The 16,107-nt window shown below is 44.9% G+C and overlaps 1 protein-coding gene across 1 annotated transcript in view; it reads left to right on the top strand.

The window, feature by feature from the left end:
* Positions 1-16,107, top strand: part of CRYL1 (crystallin lambda 1) — a 72,140-nt gene that overhangs the window by 36,359 nt on the left and 19,674 nt on the right. The window contains exons 4-5 of the mRNA XM_081214504.1: positions 11,132-11,293; positions 15,011-15,205. Coding sequence (XP_081070630.1) covers positions 11,132-11,293; positions 15,011-15,205 — 357 coding nt within the window. The remainder of the gene's footprint in view (positions 1-11,131; positions 11,294-15,010; positions 15,206-16,107) is intronic.

Raw genomic sequence — 16,107 nt, 5'->3', positions numbered from 1 at the left:
GTTCTTGGTTCTTTTTTTTTTTTTTAATATTATCAGTATTCAATTTAATATTAATTTTCTTAATCTTCAATATTAATATTCTTATTATTCAATTAAGAAGAATAAAAATAAAAGTGTTATGTTACCTTCCATTATTTCTTCCATCATTTCTTCTGTAATGCTCTTCCTTTGTTTATGTAAATTACTCCTTGGTTCTTAAAATAGAACTCATCCCCTTTTAATTTAAGGCTCTGAGTCAGGGCTTCAGAAGTTTTTGTTTTTTTTGTTAAATCAGGAAGAATTGCAATTTTGTTAATCCAGAGGCTCTGAGTAAACACACACCTGTTGGTGGGGTATGTGTTCCCATCAACTGTTTTACCAGATGAGTAAACCGCTGGGGATGGTCAGTGCTTGTGAAACCTTTTAAGATCTTCGGTGGGGAGGGAACTTTTCCTTTCTTAGACAAGAGGTATAGGACGGATATAGAATTTTAATTTATTCTTAAAGTCATCCTTGGGCAACACTCTTTATTGTGAGACTCGTTACCTTTTTTTCTTTTCAGTGCACATGGGAAAAGAGACCAGAAAACACTTTTTCTCAGTTACATGGGGACCTGGCTGCTGGGAGATGACTCCCCATGGGTCTTGTGTTTCTGCACATCCTGTGAGCAGAGGCACTGACTGCCCTTTCATTCTGCACTAGCTTTTCACGGATGCCCGAATAACTCACAGCCTTGGAAGACAGAGACAGTGTCTCCCTCTAGAGCAAAGGGCCACTTTGCCGTCTCCCGCTGGGGCATAGGTCGGTGCACTTGCTTGTAGTCAGTCGTAAAGGATTTATGTTCCCTAAGCTGTGACACAAACCCAGAATCCACTTGGGTCCCTTTGCATCACCCCTGTGGGACTTGAGGGGGATGTGAACATGAAGCTTATGCTGCCCGACATGCTGTCAGTAACAGTCTTTTGTCTCTGACCCAAGAGTCTTGCTTCTTCTAAGAGCATCTGTGAAACTGTGGCAGGTTAACTTTGTTAGCCTGCAAATAGAGCAAAAAGCTCAGACTCTTTATACTTCCTGACACCATCCTTAAACATTGCCCTGCCTTAAAACTAATATAAAAAACGTGAAAAATAGAGGGAAAAAATCACTTTTAATGCCATCACTCTAAGATTATAATCTTAATAATATTTTATGCACATCTTTCCAAATACATATTTCAACATAATTTTAATCTTACTGTAATACAAAATCATATCCTACTTTCAATAATCAACATTCTTCTGAGTATGCAAGTAGTTCACAGTAATTGTAGAAAATTAGAAAACTTGAAAAAGAATAAAGAAAATTATTAGTGTGCCTATTGCCCAGAGATGGAGTCCCTGTTACTATTTTCTGTATTTTCTTCCAATATTTTATGTATATTTATTATAAAGTTATAAGGAAGAATATTATACTTTTATTCACCTAGCATCATGTCTGGTGTACTTTTCTATTTCATTAAATACTGAAAAATAGTCTTGCTTGCTTTAATGATTATAGTATCTCATTCTTTGGATGTCCTTTTTATAATAATCATTTTACAATAATTTTTTAAGCAATTTTGGAAATTCATTATCTATTTATATATTGCTTCTGCCTCTCGGTGTCTCTGTATTTCTTTCTACCCCACCTCCCTTCTTCTGGGACTATACTTACCTGTATGTTAGAACTTTTCAACATTTCTACGTGCTTTTCTTGTGTTCTTTTCTGTATTTTCCATTCCTTTGTCTCTCAGTACTTCAGTCTGGATATTTTATCCTGATGTACCTTCCAAGTTATTATTTCTTTAGCTAAGTCTCACCTGCTTTTAAATCCATCTTTTGAAGTTTTTAATTGTATTTTTCAGTTGAATTTCCATTTGATTCTTTTTATGGCTTCTAGTTATATGGTAAAATTATTTCAGATCTTTTAGTTCCTTAAACATTCCTTATAGCTATCTATTATCATGTCTGATAGCAGGACTCTCTGGCTGTCCTGTGGGTCTGTTTCTAAAGTCTGTGTTCCCTCTTGGTTTCCAGTCCAGGCTCCTCTATCTATTTTGTTTTGTTTGTGAGACATTGTTATGAAAAGCTAAGGCTCTGCTTGAGGCTCTTTTCCTCCAGAGGAGCTTCCCTGGAAGAAAGCCAGGCTGGGGGCACATGTCCCTAATTTAATCGTGGATTGTGATGAATTGAGGTGTGTGAAGGCTGGTCCCTGTTACTCCTAGGGTACAGCCCTTGAGGGTCCAAGCTACAAGTCCTGGCAGTTACTGCCTTGGGTGCTGATTTTCCCTCACTGCTGCAAAAAGCTGCAAAAAGCTCTGCTTATCTCTGCAGCCATTTTGTCTGTGCTTCTGCAAAAAGCAGGTACCTTGAGGATAAAGGTGGAGTCAAATGTGAGGCTTGTAGCTCTGGTTTCCCTTTGACCTGAATCTTGGCCCTGCAGTTCCTCACTGCTTTGGTTGCTTCCCAATAACTTCAAACTGATTTTTAAAATAATACATTTTAAGCTTTTTAAAAGTTGTTCTCAGCAGGAAGCCTTGTCCAAACAATCCAGTCTACCATGGCCAAAGTGGAACAGTCTCCACAGATCAGTCGTTGTACATCCCCTGCTGTGCAGAGTGCTGGCCCTGGGGTGTGGTGGTAAATGAGACCTTTTGGAGGCCAAATAGGAACATTTTAATGTTCCTTCTGTTATTATGTGTGTGTTTTTTTCTCCCAGTAATTCCACTTAAGAGTAGTTTGTGATACTCCATTAGTATTCTGACTTCAACCAGATGGCACTGTGAGCGTCTGTTTGTCTTCAAGGTAAGTGGACAAGCATGGCCCGCTGGTGTGGTGCCTTTGTGTCGTTCTGCTTGCTTTTTTGTTACAGCACATTGCCTGCTCTCTTATGGCTACATGCATCTATGTTCCCCACCAGCACTTGGGCTTCTTGAAAAGCAAGGACTGCATCTTCTTGTTCTATTTCTTGGCAAAGTTCCTTGCATAGACTAGTTCCTCAATGGAGTCGTGTTTAAAGTCACATGTTAAAGCTAACGTTTCGTGACTTGTCAATTTCAGACTTCCATCTACCTAAGGTCACCTCAGTGGATCTACTTTTGCAAGATTCCAAACTATTTCTAGACCAGCACACAATCACATACACCAAGAGAGGCTTCGGTGAGATGTGGCAGCTGGGCGTGAGGTGGAAGTCATTGCATTAGATGCAGGCGAGAGAATTTTCTTCTACTAAAAAATGCCAGGGCTTCCCTGGTGGCGCAGTGGTTGAGAATCCGCCTGCCAATTCAGGGGACATGGGTTTGGGCCCCGGTCCCGGAAGATCCCACATGCCGTGGAGCAGCTAAGCTCGTGTGCCACAACTGCTGAGCCTGTGCTCTGGAGTCTGCGAGCCACAACTACTGAGCCCATGTGTTGCAACTACTAAAGCCCACGTGCCTAGAGCCTGTGCTCTGCAGTGAGAGAGGCCACTGCAATGAGAAGGCCACGCACTGCAATGAAGAGTATCTCCTACTCGCCGCAACTGGAGAAGCTCATGGGCAGCAATGAAGACCCAATGCAGCCAAAAATAAGTAAATAAAATCAATAAATTAAAACAAAAATGCCAGAGGTCATGCTTACAATGGAGAACAACCTGTGGGGTTAGCAGCTTGGCTAGTAGCTGAATAAATGGTGGGAACGCCAGCAGGTAGTAGGAGTCGTGCTTAGGGGGCCCGTCCACTGCACGTGTCCCAAAAGCAGAGGTCAGGCCACCCTCAAGCCTCAGGGTACCGCAGACAAATGCCTGGACTTGAGCAGACAAATGCCAGTTTAGGTCAGGAAAACGCTTAGTAAGAGAACAGACTTCTAGTCCATGGAAGGTGGGAGTCTGTTTTGAACACACAGCTCCAGGAGCAGCAGGTACTGCCCCATGGGCTGCATGAAGGCAGGAAGTGTCCTGTGTTTGCTCTTCAGCCCACTTGAGACATTTCCTCTAAAGTAACGTGAGGCTAGAGGGCAGTAAATACGCATCCACTGAGGTTGTATTAAATTGATTACCACGGTACAGAACTTGTCACTCATTACTTCACTAATGGATTCAACAGACGTTTACCGACTGCTTCCTTTGTGTCAGATACTGCTCTTGGAGCTGGGGATACAGCAGTAAACACAAAATAAACATTCCTGCTCTCGTGGAGCTTTCGTCTTTGAATCCTGTTTTCCAGTGCTGATGTTTTTAAAAATATAACCATTTTTAAAGTGACAGTTCAAAAGAAGGGCAGTGTTCTCCTAATACTTTTATTTTCTCCTACCTGTGAGGCAGCTTTTCTGAATGTAGGAATATAAAACTTCTCCCCAGTCTTGGAGCTTGCACCATGTTTATTTGTACCCCAGTACACCCAGATGTGGTCAGCTGATTACTGGAAGAAATGGCTTTATGACATCTTTAAGTATATAGCAGGTATTTAGTAAAAATGTGTTGCTCAGTGTTAGACTACATTGCTGATTATAAATATTTTTTATCACATAAATCTGATGTTTTAGAAACATTTTACAAAATAATGTGGCTTACTAAGGTAAACCTAGTGATTTTGTAGGCAGGGGACTGGAATTATGATGTTGCTTTTCTGTAGATCATTAGATGAATAGATTTTTAAGGTTCTTCTTTCTATGCTGGCAAGTTAATATATCAGCTGGCACTGGAAAAGGGGACCAGATTAGATGAATTTGAAGTGCCTGTGAAGCATCCATGTGAAGATGGTCTGAGAAGGAGAAATAAATGTGAGTCGACTTCATAGGTTGGTGATTGAAGCTGTGGGCCTGCTTAAGGTTTCCTAGGTGAGTGGAGGCCTGGGGCTGAGCATGGAGGAGACCTGGTTCCCAGCGACTGGGCAGAGATGCTCCTCCAGAGGTTTGCCATGTTACCAGTCTTTATGGGACTAGTTTGGGTATTGATTTCTGTTCTTATCTTTATTATAGTCTTTCTATTTTCTTTAGATTTATTCTGTTCTATTTCTGATTTCCTAAACTGGATACTTGACTTATTTCTCAGAGCTGTTGTAGTTGAACTCACATACTTTGATGTGCATACTTTGATTTTATTGCTGCTCAATGCTAAGTATATTTTAATTTCCACTAGGATTTCATTTTGACCCATGAACTATCTGGAAGTTAATTTTCAATTTTCCAAGTCTATTGGGTAATTTTTTGTCTGTGATTTCTGTCTTAAAGACTTGTAATTAGAGAAAATGGCTCATGTGATATGAGTCCTTTGGATTACTGAAGCTTGCGTTGTAATTTAGTACATTGGCACTGTTGGTAAGTGTTCTGTGTGTGTTTGGAAAGGATGTGTGTTTCCTGCAGTTGGTTGCAAGGCTGTCCATGTGCAGTAGATCCAGCTTGTTACTTGTGTTTATTTCTCCCATGGGCTTCCTGAATTTTTGAATGCTTTTTCATAATAATTGAGAGAGGGTTATTGAAATGTCACAGTGTGTGGTAGGTTTGTCTGATTCTCCTTGATGACCTGTCAACTTTTGCCTTTCTGTATGGCATTCTGGGTCCTTTCCTTGCCTCTGTCTTGTTCATTAACTTTCTCTTCAGCTGTGTTTATCTTGTTGCTTAACTTACTCAGTAACTTTATTTTTAATTCCAATTTCTAGATATTATACTTAGTGCTTTTCCAAATCATCCTGGTCTTTCTGGGTTTGATTCCTTTCTTATACTTTTAATTAATTTAAACACACTTATTTTACTGGGCTCTCCTATTTTTCAGTTATGCGAGGTTCTGTTCTTTGTTCTGTCCAGGTGGTCTCATGTGTTTATAGTTTTCGGTGGTTTGTTTTCTTCAGTGTGCTCTTTATTTGTGAATCCGAGGAAAGGTGAGGCCTCTTCAGCAGGTGTGCCTCCAGGGTTTTCTTGCGTGTGTGTCTCCTGGTAGTATTATCACTAGCCCGGGAGAGATTTTTATGTAACTTTCTCAGCTTGTGAGTGTCCAGACCACATGCGTAGTATAATTTTGAACCCCAAACCTGGGTGAAATTCAGGCTCATGAATATGAATTCACATATTTGTTTTCCTCTCCCTCCACCCTGTGACCTTCCCAGCTGGAGCCCGATCAAGACAGGCTCCCTGTCTTCTCCCTCAGCAGATGGGCTGTTTTTGGTTTAAACTAGTTGACCAGTTCCCTGAAAATACGGCCTTTTGAGGGTCTCGGCTGTATCGCAGGGGCCTTGCCTGCAGCTCCCTGAATCCTGTGGCCTCTGGGCCGGCTCTTCCTGAGGTCATGTGAACGTTCTCCCTCCCCTGAGGGTCAGAGATCACTGTCGTGCTGCTGGCTCTGGCTTTCCTTACATTCCTGAGAGGCCAGCTATTCGTTTGAAAGGGTGACTGCTTTTATGTGGAGTAATCCAGTTTGTGGAGGGAGGGCTTGTAGGTCTCCTGGTCCATCACGTGACCGGAAGCAGGCGTCTCCATCAGTTCACGGGAGAAACTTTTATTAGTATACATACTCTTCTGTTTTAACTTTTAAAAAATGTAGCGTGAATTTGACTATGCACCTTTGTTTTCAGGGTTATATACATTTTCTTGGTTTTTTTTTTTTTTTTTTTTTTTTTGCGGTACGCGGGCCTCTCACTGTTGTGGCCTCTCCCGTGGCGGAGCACAGGCTCCGGACGCGCAGGCTCAGCGGCCATGGCTCATGGGCCCGGCTGCTCCGCAGCATGTGGGATCCTCCCGGACCGGGGCACGAACCCGTGTCCCCTGCATCGGCAGGCGGGCTCTCAACCACTGTGCCACCAGGGAAGCCCCCATTTTCTTGTTTTAACAGTTGTTGCTCTGCCAATTGGAGAAATCTGAAGAGGGCCTATTTTTAGCTAAATTCTATTGTAGGCCACAGGTCAGTTTTCAGTAAACAAACACACAAACCCATAAACAAATGCATGTATACATTTATATTAACTATCTTTCTAAATTCACCTATTGTCTTTTCTGACTGGGAGGTAAAATATCAGGACTGCAGGATGGAGCCAAGCCCAGTGCCTCGGTTTTGGGTGGCCTGGTACTGCGGGTGGTGGACGCAGTAAGCCCACCTTACCTTCCCGGACACTTCATGGTTTGGAATGGGGAAGACTCACATTTGAGGACCAGAGGTGAGAGGTCACGGCTCTGTTCCAGCATCTGGCAAGAAGCACATGGCTTGGTGGCTTTCTGAATGTTTAGCAGGACAGGACGGGCAATCGTAACGCCCCAGTGATTCGTGTATGACCCCACGAGCGTATACTCACTATATTTAGAAATGCTGTAAAACTAACTATATGCTAATTGCAGGCTTATGGGGAATATTTTAAATTATAATATTTTCATGTCAAGCATTTTAACTTAATTGTAAATAAATGATTTCATAAAAGGTACAAAAAAAATCATTGGAATGAGGATGGAAATAGACATCCCATTAGGACAGCAGCTGATGCCTGTGCCCCTCTGCCTGGTCTCCCTTCCCTGTGGTTACCTGAAAAAGGGCTCCTGTTTAAAGCAAACCACAGTCATCCTGGTCATCCTCACGCCTAATCCCCAGGAAGTCACATTCCTCAGTACGGTCCACACTGGTTTTTGCTTTGGAAAGGTCTCTCTTGATTGGGTATAATTTGTTCTAGATTATTGTAGAACTCTGTTTAGGATTTATAATATGCTTTAAAAAAAACTTTATTTTGATTTTTAAGGAAAGATATGAGCCTCTGGTTAGGGCACAGTGCTGTTTATTGCCTGTGATATTGACAACTTGTACTTTTCCTTTCTTTTTCTTTAACACATGCTATTTCTGCTAGAACAAGAAGGTTTGTCTTTTTTTTTCTTGGTAATCGTGACATGCACCTCTTGAGAAGACTACCGTAGCAGTCTATTGATGTGATGGATTTTAGAGATTGTGCTCTTGCAAGAAATACTGAAAAGAAATCGGTGATGATTAAACAGGTTGAAGCAAGAGATTTAATTAGTGCTAAGAGACAGAACTTATATGTAGATCATGTCCATCTTCAAGTTGAGAATGAATTCCCTCTGCCATGATTACAATAGGATTTTAGCTCAAATTTCCTTTCTTCCCATGTCTTTCCTGCTAAAATTGGCTAACAGGACTTCTTTACATGTAAAATACCTTAAGTACCAAAGTCTTCTAATTAGTTTTTCTTTCTTTCTGGAAAGAACATTGAAGACTGCTTCCAGATATTTTGCATTAGCAAAGTAGATTTTCTAGCAACAGGATGCTTATCTAAAATGCCTGAATTGACTTTTAAAAATCAACTAAATTTCATTTTCCCCATGAAAGTATTTGTTTTGGAAAATGCACACGGTTGCACAGCAAGTGGGTAAAAACTTCAGCAGTGAGCTCTCGTCCAGCACCTCCTTTGCCAGGGGATCATCCAGTCCACTGACTCGTGGCCATGCCCCCTTTCCAAAACAGTCCTGCTGGGTCGAGTGCTATCATTGGTGACTTCCACTGATAATAGAACACTAAAGTATATAAATTATTTACTTTAAAATTTCAAGTAAATGGGAGAGAACGAAAAGTTAGACCTATAATACCATCATCCAGTTTCTTCCTTTCAAGAATGGAAGGGAAAAGGGGTGTTTAAATGTAACCCTACCTTTTAAGTATCTGAACCCCCCTTTTAAGTCACGAGTAAGCTCCCTTTGAGGAGCTATTAATAGTTGTGACGCTTGGAAAGTTCCTTAGTGCTTTCCTTGTCCCCAGAGTTTTGTTTGTCAGAACCTGAGCTTGTGGTTGTGCGTGAGAATATCACTTATTATGGGCTGCATCTCTCTCCCACCTCAAAACAAACGAAACACGAACAAATAACAGCCGTTGCTTTGAAAATGCTGTCAGAGTTTAATTAAGCCAAGTCCAGCTAATTACCTTCAGCAGTGAGAGAAGTTTCATTCTGACACTTCCCATCTGGTGGCTTTCCCTAGACAGGCCCCGGAAAGACACCATGAGCCCGCCCGGGGATTCTCACCTGGCCGCACTGCTGAGGTCAGGAGAGAGCGAGCTGTGTGTCCTTCCCCGCTTCCCTCCCAGCCATCTGTGGGAACCGAGCGGCTGCAGCCGCTCTCAGCTTTGTGATCCACCCAAGCCATGACGGTCCTGAGTAACAGTTTGCAGGCCCCCTTCCTCAGGCAAGCCACGAGTAACAGCAAGGAGATGAGCTCAAGGCTTGACAGGGACAGAGGCGTAACCCTGGCCCAGTACATGGGACACAACTGGGTCACTATTGACAACAACAGCAATCAAACTTCAAGCAGATGCGCCGTTAAAGCCCTTACATAATTGTAGCAGGTTTGGGTTTCCTCTGGTTCAAGTGTTCTTGCCTCTTTGATAATCAAATGATCTGAAGAAAGGCATAGAATTTCAAGGGAGAATCTGCAGGACAGACTCACAATAAGGCCATTCACGGGACTCTTTTATTAGCTTACACTGTATCTGCATCACGTTTAGTCTCTGGCTTTACTACAAGGCTCCATTTAAACTTAACCCAACTTGCAGACTTAACTGATCCAGGAATTACTCAATACAACCAGCCAGCTACTGTAGCTTTTCCCCTCTGATAAGGGGATTTAACACAATGGGCTTCACAGTTCTTAAATGACTCCGTTTTTTTCCCCCTGTCTTTGAGATGTGGTGCTTATGTGACCTTTTGTTCTGAATAAAATTCCACATGGTTTGATTATATTTTTTAAAAGTACCAGCACACACAGTATTGACTTCTTACCCTTAGAGGAAAACGTTTAAAATCTTGTAGATGGTATAGAAATGGAATTCATGTCATAATATTTACACAGCTAATTTCACTGTATTAGATATTAACTATTAGATATTATTAAACTTGAAAATATTTTATTTTTGAGGGGTGATTCTGATAAAATTACTGGTAGTACTTCTGCATTGCACTTTGACTGTTGCACACTCCTGGTTACCTGCTGGTGTCTGTGCCGTTTCTACTACCACAGTGCTGATAGACTAACCTGGGCACACTCGGCCAGTATGTGGACGGGAAGCAGCTGGGGAGCCTGACCTCAGAGTGGGAGACCCTTTAGGATGGATTTGGTAGCAAACCACTGTGAGCACTGTCGGCCCCCGCTTTGGATCACACCTCAGAATAGTGGGTCTCAAACTTTAGTGAACAAAAGTCATCAGAAGTTTGGATAAAAATGCAGATGCCTCGACTCTACGCGCAGGGGGTCTGAATCAGTAGGTCTGGGATGGGGGCCTGAGAATTTGCATCTTTAGCAAGCACCAGTTGATTCTGTTATCTGACCCCACTGAGAACCATTCCTCCCGCTTCACCAGGGACTGGGAGCTCAGGGACCCTCCTGGGTAGGCGTGACCCTGGTGGGATTTCCCCAGGGGGTGGCAGGCGGGAAGGTTGCTCTGGAATGTCCAGCGAGGATCCCCTTCTGTTCCGCCTCCCTCCACAGCAGGGCGGCACCCGCTGTGAGCACCGCGTTCCCAGGGACCTGCGTCACCCGTGGGCCTGCGCTTGGGTGTCCGAGAACGTCTTCTCACCCCCAACCCTTTCTGTACGTCGTCAGAATTTCCGAGCAGTTGTTATCTGCGGTATTTAATCCGAATTTGCTTCTCTAGCCTCCTCCGTTACCGCCCTATTAAAGTAATTTTAGATTTTTAGAAACAAAGGTCTTTGTCAAAAGATTTCCAATTAGAAGCGGACTCTCAAGAAGCCTTTTGGGAGTTATGGATGTAACACGTTTGTTCATTTCATGAAGGTAAGATTTTTCCTTGCAGATAAGTTGATCTGGTGATCAGGACAGACAAGTGGTGATGACTGCTGTCGATATCCCAGCGCTTTGCCTGCAGTGCTGTTGTGTGTTCTGTTTGTAGAACCCACCCCCAACGCGGTTGAAGGACTTTTTTATTATGAGAATTTTCAGTCCGACACACAACTAGAAAATACAATTTCCATATCTGCATCACCTGGTTTCCAGAGTTACCAAGATTTGTCATACTTTTCGGCAGCATTTTTTCCCCCTGTTCTTAAATTTTGCTGGTCGTTTTTTAATTGGTTCTTTTTGGAATGACTCAAACATGAAACGCTTTGCTTGGGGTCTGAGTGCGGCGAATCTGAGTAGTAACTGGAAGATGTCCTTTTCAGGAATGTGTTCCAGAAAACCTAGAGCTGAAGAAGCAGCTTTTTGCTCAGCTGGATGGAATCGTTGGTGACCAGGTTGTCCTGAGCAGCTCCAGCTCCTGCCTCCTGCCCTCCAGGCTGTTCTCTGGCTTGGTACACGTGAAGCAGTGCCTTGTGGCACATCCTGTGAGTATGTCGAGCCTGGAGATGCAGTAAGTCTCACCTGGCTTTCCGGGAGCAACGTGTTTGGACAAATCTGCTAGTACTTTGCAACTGCTTTACTGAGATACAATTCACATATCACACAATTCAACTTATACATTTCAGTAGTTTTTAGTATATTTAGAGAGTTGTACAATATCAGTGTCTTACAAAGAATTTTATCCAAAAATCCCTTGAACTGTATCCTGTACCTCATGCACTGTGGGAGAGAAGGAGCAACACTTACAGACTTCCGCCCTTAAGTAACTGACCGTCTAGCTGAGGGGAGAGACTGCGAATCAAATCATCCCAGTGCCAAGGAAAGGTGCTACGTTACGAAAAGTCTAGACCACATGGGATTCTGCAGGTGGGTCACCTGTACTGTGTGGTTTCCTGAACTTAGCTCAGAGTAGGGTCACTTGTGCTGATGTGCAGGGTCCGGGTCCCCCCCGAGATTCCGGTGCAGCAGCTCTGACTTAAACCCTCCTTTTTGTGGTCCCTTCCACCAGACATTGTCACTGACTGTGCCAATGTATTCACCAGGCGTGTGCTGCGAGGCGTGTTGGACCATGAGCTCCAAGTTGGCATGTGGGCACTCAATCTTTTTGAGATTAACGTGTTAATGTCAGGAAAAGGGGAATCAGAGTGGGGATTCAGGGGTCATTCGGTGGACGTTTGAGTACCGAGTGGAGGTCAGTGTGACCTTGGAGAACTGGGACAGCCTGCTAGGACAGAGAGGCCGCTAACTTAGCTCAAGCCCGCCCCAGGCCAAGAACAAGCATGGGCCTCGTAGAATCGCCAGGAGACCAGCTTGACTGCAAGAGCAGGAGAAAGGTGGAAGGCTTGGTAATACTTGGGTCATGGAGAACTGTGAGAGTTACTCTGAAGAATGAGAACTGGCTTAGTTAGAGGGCAGCTCCTGCACGGAACTCAGGGCAGAATTCCCAGCACGAGTGGCCAGGGCCTAGGGAGGTGAGGGGTCCTCGAGTGGGGAGCAGGGAAATTCCTCTTTCTGAGCAAGAGGAGGTTAGAGAAGGAGACGAAGACAAAGGGGAGTCATAGATGCCTGCTGGGTCTTCCGTGCTGCGCAGAGGGACAGCCTGGACCACCGTTTACGTGACTGAATGGTTCTGGATGTCCTCACACTGGAGTTTAATGGAAAGTGTAAAAGAATGGTTATAAAATAAGGAGACTTGGGGCTTCCCTGGCGGCGCAGTGGTTGAGAGTCTGCCTGCCGATGCAGGGGACACAGGCTCGTGCCCCAGTCCGGGAGGATCCCACATGCTGCAGAGCGGCTGGGCCCGTGAGCCATGGCTGCTGAGCCTGCGCGTCTGGAGCCTGTGCTCCGCAACGGGAGAGGCCACAGCAGTGAGAGGCCCGCGTACCTCAAAAAATAAAAAAATAAATAAGGAGACTTAGACCCAGAGCACAGAGAAGAAAACCAAGCATTTAGTTACCACTCCATACAGGTGAAAACACCAGAGAGACCTTAATTGAAGCATCCAAATACCAAGTCCCATGAAGCATGTCATGTCTTTGCTTCCGTGACATATGTGTGTCCATAAAAAGCCTCTTAGACACCGTGATTGTTACTTGGTTGCTTCAATAAAAGGTGCAAGCCTCTTAGTCAAGAGCTTCCATTTCTAACCAGTGTTTTTACTTCTAAGTCAGTTTAAAAAACAACTGAATCAAATTGTTCAGAAAACACCCCCTAAGTCCTCTGACAGGAATTTTACCCCATCTCTCTCTCTTTTTTTAAAAAAAAATTTATTTAATTTATTTATTTTTGGCTGCGTTGGGTCTTCGTTGCTGCACGCAGGCTTTCTCTAGTTGCGGTGAGCGGAGGCTACTCTTTGTTGCGGTGCGCGGGTTTCTCATTGCAGTGGCTTCTCTCGTTGCACAGGCTGTGCTCTAGGTGCACAGGCTTCAGTAGTTGTGGCTCGCAGGCTCTAGAGCGCAGGCTCAGTAGCTGTGGCGCACGGGCTTAGTTGCTCCACGACATGTGGGATCATCCCAGACCAGGGCTCGAACCCACGTCCGCTGCACTGGCAGACGGATTCTTAACCACTGCGCCACCAGGGAAGTCCCCACATCCCGCCTTTATAGTAAAGAAAAGTTCACCTAGGAGAGACATGCTTCCAATTCTTATAATTCTGATCTTAAAAAGGCCAGAGGTTAAACATTTTTATAAGAATTCAGTGATTATAGGCAGGAGACAAGTGATTCAACTAAGGCATTGATTTGTAATTTATTTGAAATAGGTGCTATCCTCGCTTGCTTTCTAAGAAGGCTGCGACAGGGTGACCAAGGCAGGCTGGGAACAGAATAAACCTCTGAAGTGTGTGGACCAGCTGCCTCTCCAGCCAGTCCTAGGAGAAATAATTTCTTCTCTCTTCTGTAGAAGAAGTCATTTTAAAGCGGATGCTTCTTGTAGTTATTTGGTAGATGTGAGATTCTACCAATTTTCACCCAAACATGGAGGAAAAACAATTTAAAGTAAAGCATCATTTGGGGAACAGTTTAGTGTGCATCTACTTAGTGGTGAGGCTAATCAGCAGCCTTTTATGAAACAGCCTTTTCCTTTTTTTGTTTTCGTTTTTTGGCCGTGCCCCGCGGCATGTTGGATCTTAGTTCCCTGCCCAGGGATCGAACCTGTGCCCCGTGAGGTGGGAGCGCGCAGTCTTAACAACTGGACCGCCAGGGAAATCCCTCAAACAGCCTTTTCTTTAGATGTAGGAGAATTTTCTTTGAGAATCTTCAAGAGTGGTTTCTCAAAGGAAACCAAGAAAACCAGAGCTGGGTGGGCAAGCATTTCCACTGTGGACAGACTCTCTTCCTGTCTTAGCATCCATCACGATGTTGAGGCTGAAGAGAGCTTCTGATATTGTGTGACTTCTAGGTAAGATATGATTGTGGGAGCAGATGTTTGAGGCTTGACGTGGAGAAGTTAAGGAAATACCAACTTTAGGGAAGATACTGCCAATCCAATAATTTTTTTTAATTAATTAATTAATTAATTAATTTTTGGCTGCGTTGGGTCTTCGTTTCTGTGCGAGGGCTTTCTCTAGTTGCGGCAAGCGGGGGCCACTCTTCATCGTGGTGCGCGGGCCTCTCACTGTTGCGGCCTCTCTTGTTGCGGAGCACAGGCTCCAGACACGCAGGCTCAGTAGTTGTGGCTCACGGGCCTAGTTGCTCCACGGCATGTGGGATCTTCCCAGACTGGGGCTCGAACCCGTGTCCCCTGCATCGGCAGGCGGACTCTCGACCACTGCACCACCAGGGAAGCCCTCCAATAATTTTTAACACTGACACAGTAGACTGGCAATGACTATTGTGGAAAGAGGATGGCTGGGGGCAGGGTAGGTAGCAGCTTACGAGGTCAAGACAGCTGGGAGCAGAGAAATCCCGAGGGAGGTCAGGGTTTGTAGGTCAGCGGTAAATGTACAGGATGGCAGTTTGCACCCTCCGACGTGAACCTCAGTGTTGGTTATGATTCATGCAGTTCTGTGCTCAGGTTCTTTCGTTGTCTCCCCGCGCTGTGCATGACTTTCTTTCTCGAGTTTCTGGTCACTGGACGCTGGATCTCGAGGGGCCCCCTCTGCCCTGCTGCTGCTCCTTTGGAACCGCGAGGCAGCTCTGCCGGAATGGCACCCAAACGCCGCGCCGTCTTCCTGACTCTCTCTGCTCTGTGTCTCTCCTAAGGTAAATCCACCCTACTACGTCCCGTTGGTGGAGCTGGTCCCACACCCAGAGACGGCCCCTGCGACGGTGGACAGCACCTACGCGCTGATGCGGAAGATCGGACAGTCCCCGGTCAGACTCACGAAGGAGGTGGCCGGCTTCGCTCTGAACCGTCTCCAGTACGCCGTCATCAGCGAGGCCTGGAGGCTCGCGGAGGTGTGTGCGCCGCCCTCTGTCCGGGCCGCCGAGCAGACGGGGCAGCGGCCTCTGGGCACGCCGTGCGGGTGGGAGAATCGGACACGCGCTCGGTTCCGGAGACCGAGGGCAAGCCGTTCCTCTCTGTGTCTCAGAGGCTCCCCCGTACGGTAGGTCATGCGATATCCGGACGCGGTGACGGGCTCTCTTCTTGCCCTTTCCTGTCATTGCCACGTAATTATCTCTGCGACGAGCTGCATTTTCCCACGGTCTCGGATTCTGCTCCCCCCACTCCCAGTATTATAATTTTTCAGGAGGAAAAATAAATTATATTTTGAGTAAACTTGTATCCTCTAAAGGAACCCAGTTTATTTCAAGAGCTTGAGGAAGGAACAGTGGATGACTTTTTTTTTTTTTTTTTGGCTGCGTTGGGTCTTCGTTTCTGTGCGAGGGCTTTCTCTAGTTGCGGCAAGCGGGGGCCACTCTTCATCGCGGTGCGCGGGTCTCTCACTGTCGCGGCCTCTCTTGTTGCGGAGCACAAGCTCCAGACGTGCAGGCTCAGTACTTGCGGCTCACGGGCCTAATTGCTCCGCGGCATGTGGGATCTTCCCAGACCAGGGCTCAAACCCGTGTCTCCTGCATTGGCAGGCAGATTCTCAACCACTGCGCCACCAGGGAAGCCCTGGATAGCTTTTAAACTTGTTAGTAGTATGCTTGTCTCACATATAGACAAGAGATTATTTATATATATATATAAATTTATATACATCTATATTTACATACATGTAAATTTATATACATATATATTTAACATCATCCTTGAATTAAAAGATTTTAGACGTGACTTTAGAAATTGCCTGGCCACACGTACTCCCACCTGCATTTGTGTGAGGGGCCTGGTCCCTGGCAGGGAGACGTCAGGG

Source organism: Mesoplodon bidens, assembly GCF_964165515.1.
Source record: "Mesoplodon bidens genome assembly, chromosome: 17".
NCBI classification, from domain to species: Eukaryota; Metazoa; Chordata; class Mammalia; order Artiodactyla; family Ziphiidae; genus Mesoplodon; species Mesoplodon bidens.
This window is presented reverse-complemented; position numbering and strand designations above follow the sequence as displayed.